Below are 18374 nucleotides of genomic sequence, written 5' to 3'. Positions count from 1 at the left end.
CCTCGAGACACTAATTTTTTTAACTCCATTATACTTTGCATAAAAAATAATTAATTAATTTTTTTACAGTAAAAATCGGCTTTATTACAAGGCAAACCGTCTGAAGGGCAATATTTTCTATAAATAGGGGGCCGCAATTGTTTAGCCAATAGGTTCATCACTGTAAGGTGAAGGTCCCGGGTTCGAATCCAGTTCCCCTGCGTTCGAACCCGACATACTTTGCATAATTTTTTTTTTAACACTCGCAGCACTCGGGCATGACTTCTGCTGAAAAAAAAATCAATTAGATATATAAAACTTCCTTTTGGTTTATAGTGGTTTTTGTTCACCCCATTAAGTATAAACAATTAATTAAGATTATTTCACAACTTTTTGTCTCATGATAAATTTATCTTTTCAGCAAATGACCATAAGAGAAGGTTCGGATGTGTACGAGGCGTGGAGGAAACCGCCGGTCAAGCCGCTGATTTGCGTCCACATTTTCAATTATACGAACCTCCCGAGGTTCTCTCAAGGGCTTGACGAGAAAATTAAATTGGAAGAAGTCGGCCCTTACTGCTACAGGTGGGCTTTCGATAATTAATTATACTTAAGTTTTTGTATTGGTGAGCAATTTCCTCTGTAGAGATAAATTATTATCGTTATGTAAATGAAAATGCAAGTGAGATCGATCGCTTTGTCTATTTGACACTTACTTAATGAAAATTGTCAAAAGTGCAATCAACTTGTTTTTTTCTTTTTAAAAGGGTAATTAATTAAATAATCAGCATAGGTTATTTCTAGCTAATTGGTTGGTCAATCAGACGCGTTTTGGCATTTCGCAATGTTCAATGTGCCTGTCGTTTCTCAAAAAAAAAAAAAAAAAAAAAAAAATCATGATAGCTTATTTCTAGCTAATTGATTGGTAAATGAGACGCTTTTGGCATTTCGCCATGTTCAATGTGTCTACGTCGTTTCTCCAAAAAAATCATGATAGCTTATTTCTAGCTAATTGGTTGGTTAATCAGACTCGTTTTGGCATTTCGCCATCTTCAATGTGTCTATGTCGTTTCTCCAAAAAAATCATGATAGCTTATTTCTAGCTAATTGGTTGGTTAATCAGACTCGTTTTGTCATTTCGCCATGTTCAATGTGTCTATGTCGTTTCTCCAAAAAAAAAAAAAAAAATCATGATAGCTTATTTCTAGCTAATTGGTTGGTTAATCAGACTCGTTTTGTCATTTCTCCATGTTCAATGTGTCTGTCGTTTCTCCAAAAAAAATCATGATAGCTTATTTCTAGCTAATTGATTGGTCAATCAGACGCGTTTTGGCATTTCGCCAAGTTCAATGTGTCTATGTCGTTTCTCAAAAAAAAATAGCTTATTTCTAGCTAATTGGTTGGTTAATCAGACTCGTTTTGTCATTTCGCCATGTTCAATGTGTCTATGTCGTTTCTCCAAAAAAAAAAAAAAAAATCATGATAGCTTATTTCTAGCTAATTGGTTGGTTAATCAGACTCGTTTTGGCATTTCGCCATCTTCAGTGGGTCTATGTCGTTTCTCAAAAAAAATCATAATAGCTTATTTCTAGCTAATTAATCGGTCAGACGCTTTTGGCATTTCGCCATGTTCAATGTGTCTACGTCGTCTCTCCAAAAATAATCATAATAGCTTATTTCTAGCTAATTGGTTGGTTAATCAGACTCGTTTTGTCATTTCGCCATGTTCAATGTGTCTATGTCGTTTCTCCAAAAAAAAAAAAANTTCAGTATTTCTGTTATTTAACATCGAGAACAAACGGACCCAGATGTTACAACGATAATTTTAAAAAACCAAACACGATCCATTTTTTGTTTGAAAGTTAATAAAAAAAGAAGTTGGTTGAAATTAATCTACTTACTTTACTCCTTTCATACGATTTCGGTTCCATAGAAAACAGCGATATCTTCTGGCTACATTGTAAAAGTAAAAGCGTAATTTTACTATTTTGCCTTAATGTTAAGGTTAAGGTTAACAGGAGGTGGCCTCTTCACGACCTTGCGGACCGCCTATTGTTCAAATCTCTATTATTTTCTGGAGCTTTGAACGCTTAACTTTCAACTGAAAGTTTTTTACCCCATTGCTTAAGAGGTCCCATTTGTATCATTCAGGCCTTGGCTTTTTTTCTCCCATATTCTCTGATATTCCTATATCAGCATGCATAGACCTGCGCACTAACAGAAGATGATTGCTTTTTTCATGCCTTCATTGTTTCTGATGTTCCGAGTCTATATGCCTCTACAGTCAGCTGTGTTCTGTCAGTAGTCTTAGAATCATGCTAGTCATAGTACGCCCTTAGTAGTTCTGCTGTCTGTATCCTTTGATGAATTTTTGCCTCTGTCCTGGAATACAACCCCACTGAAACAATGACTTAATTAATTCATGGTCTGATGGATCTGACTTCTTAGCTATTTGGTATGCCGCAAAAGGATTCATGTCCTATAGGTGTTTTTGGATTGAACTTTCCTTGGCCTATTTATTGGTCTCCATGTTGTTCTTGAACCCAAACAAGGGTAGTTTTGTTGTAGGGCGTTAAAATCTTTGTCAACCGATGAAATAGATGGCTATTCTTTTGTTGGTAATGTCAATTCAATAGACAAAGTCTCAGCCAGAAAGACAGTGACATATCACCCAAGGCTTATACTTTATAATCCTTGGTTATTATTTATTATTTTGTTATTGGTTATTTTGCCTTTAAGCATCGTTTTTCTTATCCTTGTTTTTGCATGTCATTTCTTAAAATACAAATAAATGATAGTATTCTAAATTCATTTGACGTTAGATACGAAGGTCCAGAGAAAATGCCCATACTGCGATAATGCGGACAACTATGAGGACTACGTTGGTTCATTCAATACATATTAGTTTGGTTGTTGATCATTTTGGTTTGTTATAGTAATTTTGGGTCTGTCAAACATTACACTTTTGCGAAACCAAAAACAGCGAGGATAGTCAGACCAAAATGATCGGAAACTACAGGTTCATCTCCAGCAAAATGGATCGCTGATCATTTTGGTGTCAGGCTAAACAAATTCCAGACAACGCAGTTTAATCTCCTTATTTTGTCCTACTCCCGTAAAATGTAGATAGTAGTAAAATTGGTTTTATTACTGAAGTAATATTTCAAAAATTTTCAAACTGGTCAAAGGATAATCAGCGAGATTAGGCGAACCAACCTGGCTTGTCTGCTAGTGGATAGTTTATTGTCCTGAAGGATATTCTTATTTGGCCCTTCTTCAGGCAAGTTTCGGATTTCGTACTGGGCAAATTGCATACTTCTGGAGAGAAAAAAAATAGATTAAAAAAAGAAATCTTGATTTTGAAGAAATTTCTTACCCTGAAGAAACTTCAATCTAAATACTGCAGTCGAAGGAAGGCTACAGCATAATAATATTTACATAAAACATGAAAAAGTGGGTGTTAATTAAAATGGATGTTACATTTGGTTATTTTGGTTTCTTTTCCTGTATGTTGTTTAATTTCTTTATTTTGCTTTCTTCGCACGAATTTTGCTTTTTTTCCTACTTTTATGTTTGAAATTATTGTCTCATAAAATACATATGTCGAAACTTAAGTTTAGATACATGACTTTAAAGAAACTTTAACAACTTGCGTTTGGTTTTGGTAAAACAGCGAGATAGTGCGTACCATGCAGCTTTTTTTTAGTTCTTTGTTACTAAGTTTCGGTAGTTTGATCTATATGCCAGCTTAATCCTCTGATTTTTCCCTTTTTCAGACAAGAGTTTGTTTTTCTGAAAGGCAGACGGCGCGATGATCCAGGATTACCTGATGATGGAAATAATCATATTTGTCCGCAGTCTTTTCGTTATTGATCATTGTTGGCTGTTATTGCTGTTTGTTTTGATCAGAGGTTTTATCGGAATTTCGCCATCTTAGAGATTGTTCAGACGGTCTTTCAAAGATTTCTACTCGACTTATTATCTTTGTGGCAGTCTAATCTCGTTGTTTTCTTTAACGTTTCGGTTTCTTTCTTTTATTTTAATTTATAAGACTCCTGTAAAATAAAGATAATAGGTCGGAATCAGTCAACACCCGGGGAATATCATTAAAGCTGAACGAACGTGCTGCGGGATGAGAAAAGGTCAAAAGGTGATCATATCAAATCGGTCTTGATAAAAACCAGATAAACGGCCAAACAATTGTTTTAAAATTTTTTAGACATAATCGCCAACCTTTGTAAGAAGAAGAATATGAAATTAGACTGAATTTGCCGATGACATTTTTAGAATCGAAGGTCCATAGGTCTGACATATCAAAATCTACTTGACAAGTCAAGAGGGTGGTCTGCCTTTTACATCTTTTGCCTTATTCGTACAACTTCGTCCATTAAAAGGCTTTTGAGTAATTCTTGACCGACGAAGACGTCGAGGCGCGCCCAGAAGACGCCTGGTTTTTAACAGTCGATGACCCCTTTCAGCAGGTAGCCAAATAATTCTTAAGTATCTTTTAGTTTTACTGTTTCCGCTCTTCATTTGGAGCAAAGAATAGGGGAGAAAGTTTATATTTATAAAGGTCGGACAGTACCCTACCAGGTATTTTAAGAAATCACTGTGGGAAGGAAGCTTTTTTTAAGCTCTTCTTTAAATCCCTGCTCACTTTAATGTTTATTACTCAAATAAAATTGTTAAAACAATAAACAATGATTTCTACCAAAATTATCGTTTTAATAAGCTAAAATAACGAACAATAAAAAAGCATTAATATAGCAGAAATAGTACAATTCCCAGATATAAATTCAATTTAAATATTTAACCCCCAAACCTGAAATAGTTTGATATTGTTTATATTTATTTTTAATAATAGATCAACTAAAATCCAGAAAATTGATCATCAAATGAGATTCTTACTTTTTAATGTAACACAAATACAAACACAAGCAACCAAATAAGAAGTATAAACTTTAAATTATTTACTGTAATGTAAACCAGGTATGGTACATTCTTAATAGGTTTTTAATTATTAAATTATTATGTATTTCTAGCAATACATATTTGCGCCGTATTCGTGTGATGATAGATGAACTTATGTGTTAACAAGATTGAGGCTTTTCTGAATTTTGTCCTCAAACAGAATGATTTGATAAACTAAACTTCATTTTTAAGTTAGTATGATAATAGACGGTGGGTTTTAATTGAAAACTGAAGAAAAAATAATTTTATTGAATTTCAAAAAAAAAAAATACTCTGCTGGGTAGGTATGAATAAATTGTGGTATGGATGTAATTTATTAGCGTGAATGGAGGGTTTATCCCCCAATTACCCCGAGGAATAACCAGTACTTCGAGTTAATGTGGATGAATTGTGATGTGGATGTAATTTATTAGCGTGAATGGAGGGTTTATCCCCTAATTACCCCGAGGAATATCCAGTACTTCGAGTTAATGTGGATGAATTGTGATGTGGATGTAATTTATTAGCGTGAATGGAGGGAATATCCCCCAGTTACCCAGCGGAATATCCAGTACTTCGAGTTAATGTGGATGTAATTTATTAGCGTGAATGGAGGGTCTTACCCCCAATTACCTTGAGAATATTGAATACTCTGGTGTTGTGTGAACAAAGTGTGGTGTGGGTTAGTAATTTATTAGCGTGAATGGAGGGGCTTATTCCCAGTTACCTTTAGGAATGTCTAATAATCTCGGTTAATGAAAATGAATTGTGGTGTGAATGTAATTTATTAGCGCGAATGGACTTATTTTCAATTACCCTGTGAAATGTCCAGAACTCTGAGATAGTATGACTGAATTGCGATGTGCGAATGTAATTTGTTAGTAAAAATTGAGGGTTTCTCCTCATTTACCCCAAGGAATAACGAGTACTCTAGGGAAGTGTGGACAAAGTCTGCTTTGAATATAATTTATTAGTGTGAATGGAGAGGCTAATTCCCATCTACCTTGAGGAATATCAAGTATTCTGGATGGTGTGAACAATGTCTGGTGTATGAATTAATTTATTAGCATGAATGGACTTATTCCCAATTACCCCAGGGAACGTCCAGAACTCTGATAGTGTAAATGAATTGTGGTGTGCAAATGTAATTACTGTGAATGGAATGGTTTATCCTTAATTATCTCGAGGAATACTAAGTTCCCGGTGTATTGTGAACTGTAGCATACTCAGAAGTTGTGTGATGAACCAGATTATCTTGTACTTTGCCTTGTTTCTATTTTTATGTGTATTTTTATTTATTTGGGTTATATTATCCACAATTTATGATACCTTAGGTACAGATAGATAATGAGGCTAACAATAGGATAATGAAAAGTGTCGGTTAACATCCTAATTGGTCTGATTGGCTTGAAAAACAGGAAAATTAATTAGTAGGATGAATATGTGAAAAATACAGATGTCATTGTCATATGACCAGTGTTTAACTAGCCCTAAAACTAAAATAAATCTATTTAAAAAATAAATAAATAAAATAGAGATCTGTATGATCAAGATCTTTATAGAGTTGAGAGTGAATTGAGGCCAGAGCAAGCTCAAGATTAGTTTTTTATTCATAAATATTATTAATAATAAAGTTATACAGAGTGGAATATTTGCTGGGTGGGAATAAAAAAAATAAAAAATAAACTTTTCAATATCACCAGCAATACACACACAAAAAATACTAATATTTTTCCTATTAGGGAAACTCTGGAGAAAAAGAACATCACTTTCAATAATGACGGCACTGTAACTTATGGTGACACAAGGAAGCACGAGTTTGAACCATCTTATTCAAAAGGTTTTCAGAACGATACCGTAATCGTTCCAAATTTGTCATTTATTGTGAGTATATTCTGAATAATGTCTTAATTAATTAATTTTTTATAATATTTAAAATGGTGATTATTGTATTATTTATTTACAGAGTACTGTTGCAATGAGCAGGCACTTATCCCCCTATCTGCAGGTTGGGATTTCGTTCACTTTAAGAAATATCATCAGGTTTACAAATTCAACCATCAGTGTGACAGCTCACGATTTTTTGTTTGGCTATAATGATAGGATAGTCAAATACGGCTCTGAAATAGCGAGGCTTCTACAGCAAGATGTACCTTTTGACAAATTTGGGATTCTCGCACAGGTATATTTGAATTTAAAAAATTTAGTTTCTAATTAGATAAAAAGTGTTTGATTTTTATTTATTATTTTATGCAAAGAGAGCTGCGATCACTGAAGAAACGACAACTGTCAGGACAGGAACGAACGATGTAGACAGAATCGGCGTAGTTACAGAAATAAACGGTCAAACCTCTTTGGACGCTTGGCCGGAGGAAGAGTGTAACAAGATCGATGGAAGCGACGGAGCATTTTTCCCAAGGAGGACTCTCAACGAATCAGCAACTATTTATTTATTCCACAAAGACATGTGTCGCAAGATGCCATTCGTTTATGAAAAAGAAGTAGAGGTAAGTTTTTCATTACATTATAGCTGATAGATCATTTTAATATTGTTTTTTTAAGTTTCAAGATGGGGTGGTAGCAATGAGATTCCATGCGGCACCTGATGTTTACAATACAAATGGAACTTGCTATTGTCCGGAGTCTGGATGTGCACCGGACGGTGTATTTGATCTTTCGCCATGTGCTATGGGTAATTTAGCTCCATCATTGAGATCAAATGTCTGTGATAAAATTATACAATGAAAAAAAAAATTCTAGGAGCACCTATAATGATGTCGTTTCCCCATTTTCTATACGGTGATCCTTCTCTTAGCGAACCGTTTGAAGGACTTCATCCTGACCCTGAGAAACACGAATTCTACATTGATATACAAAGAGTGAGTTCAGCATTTTTTTTTTTACTAATTTTTGAACAAGAGATTTGAGATTTTAAAAAAAAACAATATTGGGTGGGATTTGAAACCCAGTCTTCGGAAGACGACACTAATCATAATAATTTTTAGCTATTGGGTTTCACACTTGGTACAGTATCAAGGTTGCAGCTAAACATACAAATACACCAATCAACTTGGATGCCTGAGATTAAAGGTTTTCCCAATGAAATTATCTTGCCAGTCGTCTGGCTTCAAGTCGTAAGTTTATAAATTGTACATACATAGTTTTATTTTTATTATTTTTTTTAATAATTTTATAATTTAAACATTTCAGTCAGCGGAAAAAATGCCACCAGAGTTGTTCAATATTATTTATCATGCGACATTCACAGTGAAGCGTATGCAGTACGCTCTGATGTGGGGGACCTTATTCGCTACCCTTATTTCAGCTGTATTCCTTTTTTATTACATAAAAAAAGTACAAAGAGAAACGAAAAGAGATGTCGAGGTGTTACCTGTTAACGAAACGGTCATACTGACGACAAATTTAAACAATAAAGTGTGATATAGACGAAAGACTTTTTTTTTTCAAATTAAATTTTGGGCGGGTTTCAGATAATTGTGATTCGTAAATAACTGTATATATAATTTTATTTTGTAATTTTAGTGTAAACAATGTGTTCCTATTTCAATATTGTCAATTATTGTATATAATGGTGATAAATTTTTAAAAAATTATATATTTTCTGTTACCATGTATATATAGGTATATAATAGGTCGGTGAAAAATATTTTTCCCTTAGTCAACATTGCTCAAATTATGGATATTTAGGTATTTTAATGGATACTTTGTATATTTTTTCACAAAATAATGACCGATTATCCCCTTTCGTCATTGTTATTTTTGTATAAATTGTTGACAAATTTTCTTTAGTTTTAAGTGCCATGAAGATCTTTTGTTACTACTGAATAATTTATAATAAAAATATTATGTTAATTGGCTTTTCGATTTATGAATACCTAATAAAAACGCTTATGTCCGTTAGATCTGAAAAAAAAAAAAAAATTAAATGAGATTGTATGGAAAAATAAAACAAAAAAAGTCCATACCTTGTAAGAACAGATTCATACATTAATTTTATTTATATGCAAATGTAAGTATTAAATTTATAAATTATCTACACCTTTATTTTCATGAATCTTAAAATAATTCAAATTGTTTTACAACTTAATTTTCTTTTTCAAAATATTTTTCTTTTCCTTGTTTATTTGTACAATCAATTCTTTTTCACTTTTCCCCATTAAGGGATTTGTCGGTCGGGTGTTTAAAGTGCGTGGATCATTCGTTGGGCATTTGGGTTGAACAGGAGTTTCTTCTTCATAAGAGATTCTTTTTCGTTTTGTCGGTATCGACACTTTGTTCTGAACGCCTTGAGAAGGTTGTATGGTATTTTTTTGAGAAAGCATATCCTCGCTGACAAGCGAGAAAAAATCATCGTCGTCGCTAAGGTAATTCCCTTCCGGAGATTTGACCGACTCTTTTGACGCGCTCTGGAACGATTCGGCTGCCGATTTAAACGAGACGACTGTTGATGGACTGCTCGAACGAGACTGAGATTCTTTTAAGGTTTCTTCCTCTAAAATTGTACCTTCTTCAGGTAATTCATTAGGCCTAGTTGAACCTATAGACATATCATCAGCCGATTGAGATGATGGATCTACTAATGTACTAGACATCCTGTCATCACTATCATTTTTGTAACTAAAATTTAAATTCAAAATATTCATAAAATGAACAAATAAAAGTATATTTTCAACAAACAAAAATTAAATACCTAAGAATGTTTTTGGTTTTAGGAACAAATCGTTTCAAATTTTTTTGAACATCTTGTACTCTGCAAATTAATTATTAAATTAAATAAATTATTGATAATTAAAATTCAACTATTATTATTTCATACTTTGAACTATCTGGTTTATAGGATTCTTGGCATTTTGTTATACATTCTAACAGCTCTTTTCCAAATGTTTCTACATTCTTTTTCGTTATGCCTTCAACTGAAAAAATAATTCATCGTTTCAAATTTTCATGAACAAAAAACTTCAACATGAGCAATAAATATCTCAAAATGTTCCCCAAAAAAATTATTATTATTATTATTATTTTATTTTATTAATTTTTTAATTCAACACCTCCAACCTCTAATCAAGAATGTGTTTCAAAATAGAAAATACCTGCTCTTTTCTTTTGAAATAATATTGGATACCCTGTAGCTACAAAATTTTGAACTTTAGGTACTTGGAACTTTTTTTTTAAGTGGTTCTGCTTTGCTTCTAAGCCAAAAAAAAAGAATGAGAAATGAAACGTGAGACACACGCAAATGAACAGAGCAGAATAGGGGAAGTCGTACATAAAACAATATCTTAAAAAATTCTAGGAATCAGAAGTTAAAAACTTTGGGGGTTTGTAACATCATGCTAGTGTTTAAAATAAAAAATAAAATAAATAATTTTTTTTTTAAATTTGTAAGTATTTAGGGCTGCTGGATTCAAAACCAGAGCCAGCGCCATGTCAACGCCTTAACTATTTTGGCCACCAACACCCCCAATACTTCTAACCCATAAAAATTTTGCATTTTTACATTGTTTTCATGCATAAAATTAAAATGAACATTTAAAAAAATTGCAAAAAAATAACTTTGTTTTTAGTTGTTTCTCTTTTAAAGGTTGCTTCTTATTAAAGATCTTGAAGGATAAAGCTAAGAAGAAGCAAATACTTATATTTTAAAAAAAAATTAAATTAAATTAATTTAAAAAAATAAAAGTAATCTTCCAAATCTGTAAAAACATGCAATTTCATGCAATAGTACCAAAACATGGAAAATAAAAGTAGTGTAAAAAAAAGTTCTTTTCATGATTTGAATTTCTTTCTTGGTTTCATTGCATTCAGAGTTAGCAATAAAAAGATGGAAATCTGGTCTTTATTTATTAATAATGAAAAACTACCTTTGGACATTTCTTCGATGGTACACGGCCTCTTCTGAGCGAGTAATTGCATTGTCCTGCTGCTCAATACCATGTAAGGTATGCAGTCCAAGCTCGTAGCCATTCTACAACGGAACTTCTCTATTTCTTTATAAACTAAATCCTAATAAATAAAATTTAGATTAGACCAATCCAATTATAATACAGCGAGAATAACCCAACATGGCTTATCAAACTGTCACAAGTTTTTAATAGCACAGATTAATTAATACTTTTATTTTACTTCTTAAGTTTATTGTTAATATTTATAAAATTACTAACTTCGAGTAACGGTTGCCGCAAACTTTTGTCATCCACCAAAGACGATGATGGCTCATCAGCTGAAGAATAGAGCCATTCTCCTTTTGTCCTATAACTATAAAGAAACTATTTTTTTTTCCTTTTGAATAGTTGTGATATAGCATACCTTGGAATAAATTTTTTAATAAAAGGAATCATTTCTAGTGTAGGTTTAAGCTTAACTTTTTTCCTATGCCTCTCGCTAAAAAATAAGTTTTGTTTTAAAACGATTTCTTAACAGACAAGCTGGTAAATATTGTCTTTCTTACTTTATGAGATAAGCTTTTCCATTTTCAGAAACTGCAAGTGTTTTGTAAGGGAAATTGTTCTTATTCCATCCGCAGCTCGTTTTGTGTATTTCTTCCAAAAGGTCTACCCTGATCAATAAATTTCCTAAAAGTTTCAAAAAGCAATTTATAACCGAAGAAATCGCCGGATGACGATTAAAACTCACCTAACAATTTCCAGTACTCGTCACTTTTATTGTTGCCCGTGCCGAACAATTTCGAAGATTGATATTTGACCGGAAATCTTTTTGAGGATGAGCCTCTTAATAAGAACACGGCCATCTGCAAGCCGTAATTCCCTCCGAGTGTTTCAACAGCGTTTAAAAGCAAAAGAGCGTCTTCAGTTAGATCATATTGTAACTCGTATAAATTAGATCTCAATTTTCTAAAAGTTAAATTGAAAAAGTCTAAGAAGAATCCTCTAGTAAAAGAATAATTTTATAACAAATTAATGAAAATTATATAAAATGATTACTCCTTGCTACAGTTGTCACAGCATCTCTCTTGTTTTTCCAGTTTTGCCTCATCGTCAAAGTGGCTGACCAACATTTTCCTACGACAGTCTGTCGATACAAGATATTCTTCTATTAACAATGCCATTTTTTCCTTGTGCTCTCTATACTTCCCTTGGAGGTTTGAAAAGAAAAACCTACAAAAAAAAAAAAAAAAAAAAAAAAAAAAAAAAAAAAAAAAATTAAACGTGAAATTTTAAATTCACTAATTTTGTGGTCCGCTTGACCAATTAATATATTACAATTAATTAAGGTTTTCAGTTGAGATAAAAAAGTCAATGGCACGAGCGGGATTCGAACCCACGATCTTCGGCTAGATACGCCTCTGCTCTACCACTTAAGCTATCGTGACCTCGATCCACTCAGACACTAACTTCCCATCCAACCCCACCTTTTGAATTTTCCCTCCTTTTTGCCATTTATCAAATGTCGTGTAATCGGATTGGATTCTCGATGACAAATGAAATGGCCACGGCTGAAGATCATGGGGTCGAAACCTGCTAGTGCCATTGACTTTTTTATCTCAACTAAAAACCTTAATTAATTGTAACATATTAATTGGTCAAGCGGACCACGAAATAAGTGAATTTAATAATTTAAAATGAAGTATACTTCACTAAAGCTCTCCGTGGCCATTTCATTTGTCATCAAGAATCCAATCTGATTACACGACATTTGAAAAATGGCAAAAAGGAGGAAAAATTCGAAAAGTGGGTTGAGATGGGAAGTTAGTGTCTGAGTGGATCGAGGTCACGATAGCTCAAGTGGTAGAGCAGCGGCGTATCCAGCCGAAGATCATGAGTTCGAATCCCGCTCATGCCATTGACTTTTTTATCTCAACTAAAAACCTTAATTAATTGTAGTAAAATTTTAATCTTTAAAAAATAATATAATAATATAAATAAAATTTCATCTTATTTTTTAATATTCGTAACAATATCTTACTGTTTTTTGCTGAAATCTGCATTCTTGTAGAAGACGTGGCAGACTGCTGGAAGCCCATCCCTTCCTGCCCTGCCAATCTCTTGATAATAAGATTCTATGTCAAGGGGCGCTCCGTAATGAATAATATGCCTTACGTCTAAAAATTTAAAATTAAAAAAATAAAAATAAAAATAAAAAATAAATACAAACAGCAGAAATGTACCTGGTTTATCGATTCCCATTCCAAAAGCAATTGTAGCAACGATCACTTGAATTTCGTCTGAAGCAAAGCTTTTATGAACCCTCTTCCTCACGCTTAAACTCAAATCAGCATGATAAAGGGAACATTTGATTCCTCCAGCTAAATAAAATTAAATAATCAAACACCAATTGAAAAAAAAATTAATAATTAAAAAAATTACAGTTTAAAAGATCTGAAATTTTATTGGCTTTTTTCTTTGTTGGACAATAAATAATACACGAACTGTTGGAACTACAGTTTAGCTTTTCTTTATATAGAAAATCTCTTATGTCTATAAACGGGTCACTTCCTTTAATGGAGGCTGAAAGGTAAAGGTTCGGTCGGTCACAGCTTGTTCGAGTAATCAGAGGATTCCTTAAATATAAAAAAATAAATAAGAATGTGTAAATTTTAGCTTTAGAAAATATATAACTTTTTTTACTTCAAACCTAGAGATGAAATAATATCTTTTTGTACAGGCTCAGTTGCTGTGGCTGTCACAGCGAGTATTGGAACATCGCCACCTACAATCTCTCTCACTACTCGTAACTTCCTTGAATAAAACACAATAATTAAGAAAACAATATTAAAGGGATAAAAAATAATAATAATACCTGTAAGAAAACCTAAAATCCATGCCCCACTGGCTTACACAATGTGCTTCGTCAATTGCCACAAGAGTGATTTTAACCTTTTTCTTCAATTTCCTGAAAAATTCTGAGCCAAATTCTCCAGTAAGCCATTCGGGCGAAACGTACACAATTCTAAATTCGTTATCGTTTATTCTTGCATATATGTTTTTTGAAATTTGTGCAGTGCCCAATAGCGTCGCCGGTATATTGCACATCTATACGAAGAAATATATTTATATACAAAACTTCGATTTGAACAAGAAAATATTAAATGAGATAATTTTACATTCAGAGCCAAAACTTGGTCTTCCATCAATGAAATTAACGGTGATACAACGACACCCAACCCATTGCAAAACACTGGAGGATACTGGAAGCACAAGCTTTTACCAGAACCTGTTGCCATCACAACGCAATTATCACGCCGGTCCTGAAAATTATACATAATTCTAAATAAATTATTTACTTTCGTTACAAAACAGGTTTTGTTTCTTAGTGACCTGCTTTTTTTTTCATACATTGTTGAAGTCCTGAGGAGCGGTCAAAAATTATTTACGCCCTGAAGATGACCCAAATAAAGGTTGAAACTTCAGCAAAAAAATGAAAAACTACCTCATTCTTGCTCCTCACGACTTCCACAAATTACTTTAGTCCGTCATATTGGCATACATATATCTGCAAGATTTTGTTGTAACAATAATTAATTATAATTTAAACCAATTTTTGCTGCTAATAAAACAAAAAAAATTTGCATGCTTCAAAATGGTAATGCAATACATTAGCATTAAACTCAGGTTTTCTTTGCCAAATATTTTAGTGCAGAACACATCTGAACTCTCCAACGCCTAGTTATCTGTAAGTGGCACGTTTAAAAATTACAACAAAAAATAAAATAAAGAATTCCAATTCCTGTCTATTGAGTTCAACCTAAAATTCATTTTTTAAATAAAAACCAGGCTATTTTAGAATAGACAACTGATATTTTAAGTGTGCACCAGGGATTTGGTCAATAATAATAATATGTAACAATTATATAATAATAATAATACCAATAATAATAATAATANTTATTGTGTTTTGTTTCTTATTATTGTTATGTAGAATTAGTTTATGTATCATATTTGAATGGAAGAATAAAAGGATAAGGATGAGCCAATACTCATGCCGAGACTGTTGCTAGTCTGACTCCATTATTATTATTATTATTAGCCATACAAGCCAACGGGGAATTTTTAAATTATGGAACAAAAATTCACAATTCTAATTAAAAAAAGAAACAAATAATTTTTATAATTTTATTAAATTTTATGCAATTTAAAATGGGAATTTTGTATACATTTGGCCTTCCGAATAAAGAATTTTAAAAAGAAAAATTAAAGCTTGGATGGCAATAGGATAAATTAGATTACAAGTGAATGTTTGGAGTCAGAGCTTTATAGCACTCAGAAGAGATATAGCTAACCTAAGAGAGAAGGTTTGGGTGTTAGGGCGTGAAATGACCTTAGCCGTTAAAACGCCGTTAAAAATTAATAATAATAATTATTATTATAATTATAATAATGGTCATTTCATTTCACTCTTGTCAGTGGTTTTATTGGCATTGGAGCTAGGGAATTGCACCCTTCAAGTAAGTGGGATATCAGCTGTCAGTACATACAATAAAACCACTCTTCAAAAATCAGTACCTTTCTCTATACGGTGGACAATTACACAAGCTTTGACCCAAAAGTAAGTGTCCGTGTCAACCTGGCATGGCCTAGTCTTTATTGGGTGAGGATGACCTATGAATCAGATTCTCCAAGGGCCACCTATCAACAGAGCTCTTTATATGTGAGAGCCCATTAACACTGCCACTTTCTTCTAATCATGTTTTTATTGCGCATCGGAGGGCCGGATCGCAGTGGTTAAGTCTGGAAGTTGTGACGTCCCACTTCACCACCTCATCTGCCTTTTCACTGCTCTACAGACCTATGTGTCTGAGTATCCAGCAAGACCATTTTACCAAGATGCTCCAATTCATGGTATTTCTCAAATATTAGTTTGCATTAGTGGACCGAGATACTTACTGCTGTCCTCAAAAAGGTTCTCTATATCGCATTCCTACACATTCTTTAAATGGAGCCAAGGAATTGCACTCTTTCAATAAATGGACACTTCAAGCAACAATAACAGTATTATAATATACAATAAAACGACCCTCCAAAAATTGGAACAGTAACCCAGATACTTACTGCTGTGCTCAAGTATGATTCTATCACACGGCCTTCCTACACATTCTTTAAATGGAGCCAAGGAATGGCACCCTTCAAGTAGGGGGGACACAGAGCAACCTTTCTCTACATAGCGGACAAATACATGGGCTTTGACTCAAAATGTCTGTGTGCCAACCTCGCATGGCTCATCAGGTGACCCACCTTCTATGAGTCATATCCTCTGAAAGCCACTTATCGACAGTGCTTTTTCTATGTGAGAGCTTCTCTGCTGATCCAACTCATTAACTTGAACCACTTTCTTCTAATCATGTTTTTATTGCGCATCAGAGGGCCGGATCACAGTGATTAAGTCAGGAAGTTGTAACGTCCCTCTTTGCCCCCTCATCTACCTTTTCATTATCCTACAGACCTATGGGTCTCGGCACCTAGCAACCCCTGTTTTACCAAGATGCTCAAATTCATGGTATTTCTCAAATATTAGTTTGCATTAGTGGACCCAGATACTTACTGTTGTCCTCGGAATATCGCATTCCTACACATTCTTTAAATGAAGCCAAGGAATTGCATCTTCCAATATGTGGGGCACATCGAGCAACAATATCAGTATGATATGCTGTATGATATATCGGTACAGTAATCCAGATACTTACTGCTGTGCTCAAGTATGGTTCTATCACATGAGAACTGTGACAAAGTGCTCGCCAGGTGGAGTAGAGATGCGACCGTCTAATAGACAAGACATAATAATACCTTCCGTCTATAATCGAAAAAGCTATATAGCAGCGCAAGCCAAGAAGCTGCAAAGAGCCAGATATGGCTTAGGAGCGGCAAAACACAAAAGGCACAGACGGTTCTATCACATGGCATTTCTACACACTCTTAAAATGATGCCAAGGAATTGCACCCTTCAAGTAGGTGGGACACTTTTCTCTACATAGGGAACAAATACTTGAGCTTTGACTCAAAATGTCTGTGTGTCATCCACGCATGGCTTATCAGGTGAACCACCGTCTATGAGTCAGATCCTCCAAGGGCCACCTGTCGACATGTGAGCTTCTTTACCAATCAAGCCCATTACACTACCACGTTCTTTTGGTCATGTTTTTATTGAGCATCACCGTGGTTGTGAGTTGTGACATCCCTCTTTGCCTCCGCCTTTTCATCACCCTACAGACATGTATCCGGGTACCCAGCAACCACCGTTTTACCAAGATGCTTCAGTTCATGGTATTTCTCAAATATCAATTTGCATTAGTGGACCCAGATACTTAATGTTGTCCAGAAACGATCCCAGTATCACACAGCATTCTTACACGTTCTTTAAATGGAGCCAAGGAATTGCACCCTTCAAGTAAATGGGACTAAGAGCAATTTTTCTCTACATGGTGGACAAATACATGGGCTTTGATTTAAAAATGTCCGTGTGACAACCTCGCATAGCATATCGGGTGAGAATGACCCATCTTCTATGAGTCAAATCCTCCGAGGGCCACTATCAACAGTGCTCTTGATATGTGAGCTTCTCTGCCGATCAAGTTCATTACGCTGCCACACTTTTGGTCATGCTTTTATTGCGCATCAGCCTGCCAGATCGCAGTGGATGTCAAGTTGTCCCTCTTCGTTGCCTCATCTTTTCATCCCCGTACAGACCTGTGTGTCCGGGTACACAGCAACCACCAATTTGCCAAGACTCTCCAGTTCATGGTATTTCTCAAATATTAGTTTGCATCAGAAGAGATTTAACAGGCAAACAAGAATACAATACACTTTGTCGTTACGACATGACTTTTGCTGCATCTACAAGCAATGACTTCTCCAGTTTACTATAACTGTACTACTACATAACTATTATAAAGAATACTAGATACTTGTCAGCTTAGTAACTTACGTTAATTATGGACCTTATAATGTTCCACTGCAACGGCCTGAATTCTTTATGGCCGAAATAGTTTTTTAAAACGGCCAAATGTTCCTCTGAAGGTTCCATCCTTAAAAATACAATCGCAATCCGACTGGAGTTAAATTAAATACTTAATACTATTTAACATGATTGAATAACAATTTGGAATGATTTGTTTGAACACAATATTATAACAGTAAGTGTAACCTTCTTCAAAAATTTGGTGTGCAACGGCAAAATAGTAAAATTTATTGTTTATTTTAAATCTTAATTGCAATTTATGATTTATTTTATTATTATTTTAATTTTAACTTTGTATCATATAATATTTACATATTTTCTTAATAATGCAGTTGGTTTTTATTCATCGATGTATGAAAGTTTGCCGATTTTCATTTAGAAAAATCATTTTTCTAAAATCATTTTTAAATTTTTAATTAATTTATTAATTACTAATTTCATTGAAATAATTTATAAATAATTTATTGTAGAATTTTTGTATAGAAGTATTTTGGCGGGTAAATGGAGTAGTAAGG

The 18374-nt window shown here is 33.7% G+C and overlaps 2 protein-coding genes across 3 annotated transcripts in view; one reads left to right on the top strand and one right to left on the bottom strand.

Annotated features, from left to right (window-relative positions):
- Positions 1-8803, top strand: part of LOC106663998 (scavenger receptor class B member 1-like) — a 48867-nt gene extending 40064 nt beyond the window's left edge. The window contains exons 3-10 of one of the 2 annotated variants that reach the window (XM_014389297.2): positions 401-564; positions 6672-6813; positions 6896-7111; positions 7188-7436; positions 7492-7621; positions 7690-7808; positions 7935-8063; positions 8140-8803. In XM_014389297.2, the coding sequence (XP_014244783.2) occupies positions 401-564; positions 6672-6813; positions 6896-7111; positions 7188-7436; positions 7492-7621; positions 7690-7808; positions 7935-8063; positions 8140-8370 (1380 nt within the window). In that variant the 3' untranslated portion in view covers positions 8371-8803. The remainder of the gene's footprint in view (positions 1-400; positions 565-6671; positions 6814-6895; positions 7112-7187; positions 7437-7491; positions 7622-7689; positions 7809-7934; positions 8064-8139) is intronic. The other variant, XM_014389296.2, reaches the window with a different exon arrangement.
- A 109-nt stretch (positions 8804-8912) lies between these two features.
- On the bottom strand, positions 8913-18039 carry LOC106663997 (Werner syndrome ATP-dependent helicase-like). Its single transcript, XM_014389295.1, has 16 exons — positions 17827-18039; positions 14012-14155; positions 13708-13940; positions 13536-13646; positions 13275-13468; positions 13076-13213; positions 12874-13009; positions 11892-12065; positions 11584-11801; positions 11399-11522; positions 11257-11331; positions 11112-11205; positions 10812-10953; positions 9767-9863; positions 9641-9700; positions 8913-9567 (listed from the first exon to the last, which is right to left on the bottom strand). Exons 1-16 carry the CDS (start codon positions 17923-17925, stop codon positions 9027-9029), a joined length of 2580 nt encoding a protein of 859 aa, XP_014244781.1. The 5' UTR covers positions 17926-18039; the 3' UTR covers positions 8913-9026.
- Between the last annotated feature and the right edge of the window lie 335 nt (positions 18040-18374).

The sequence above is a fragment of the Cimex lectularius genome, unplaced genomic scaffold, assembly GCF_000648675.2.
Source record: "Cimex lectularius strain Harlan isolate CLEC.00 unplaced genomic scaffold, Clec_2.1 scaffold26, whole genome shotgun sequence".
NCBI classification, from domain to species: Eukaryota; Metazoa; Arthropoda; class Insecta; order Hemiptera; family Cimicidae; genus Cimex; species Cimex lectularius.
Note: the sequence above shows the minus strand (reverse complement) of the source record. Positions and strands in the feature narration are given on the sequence as shown.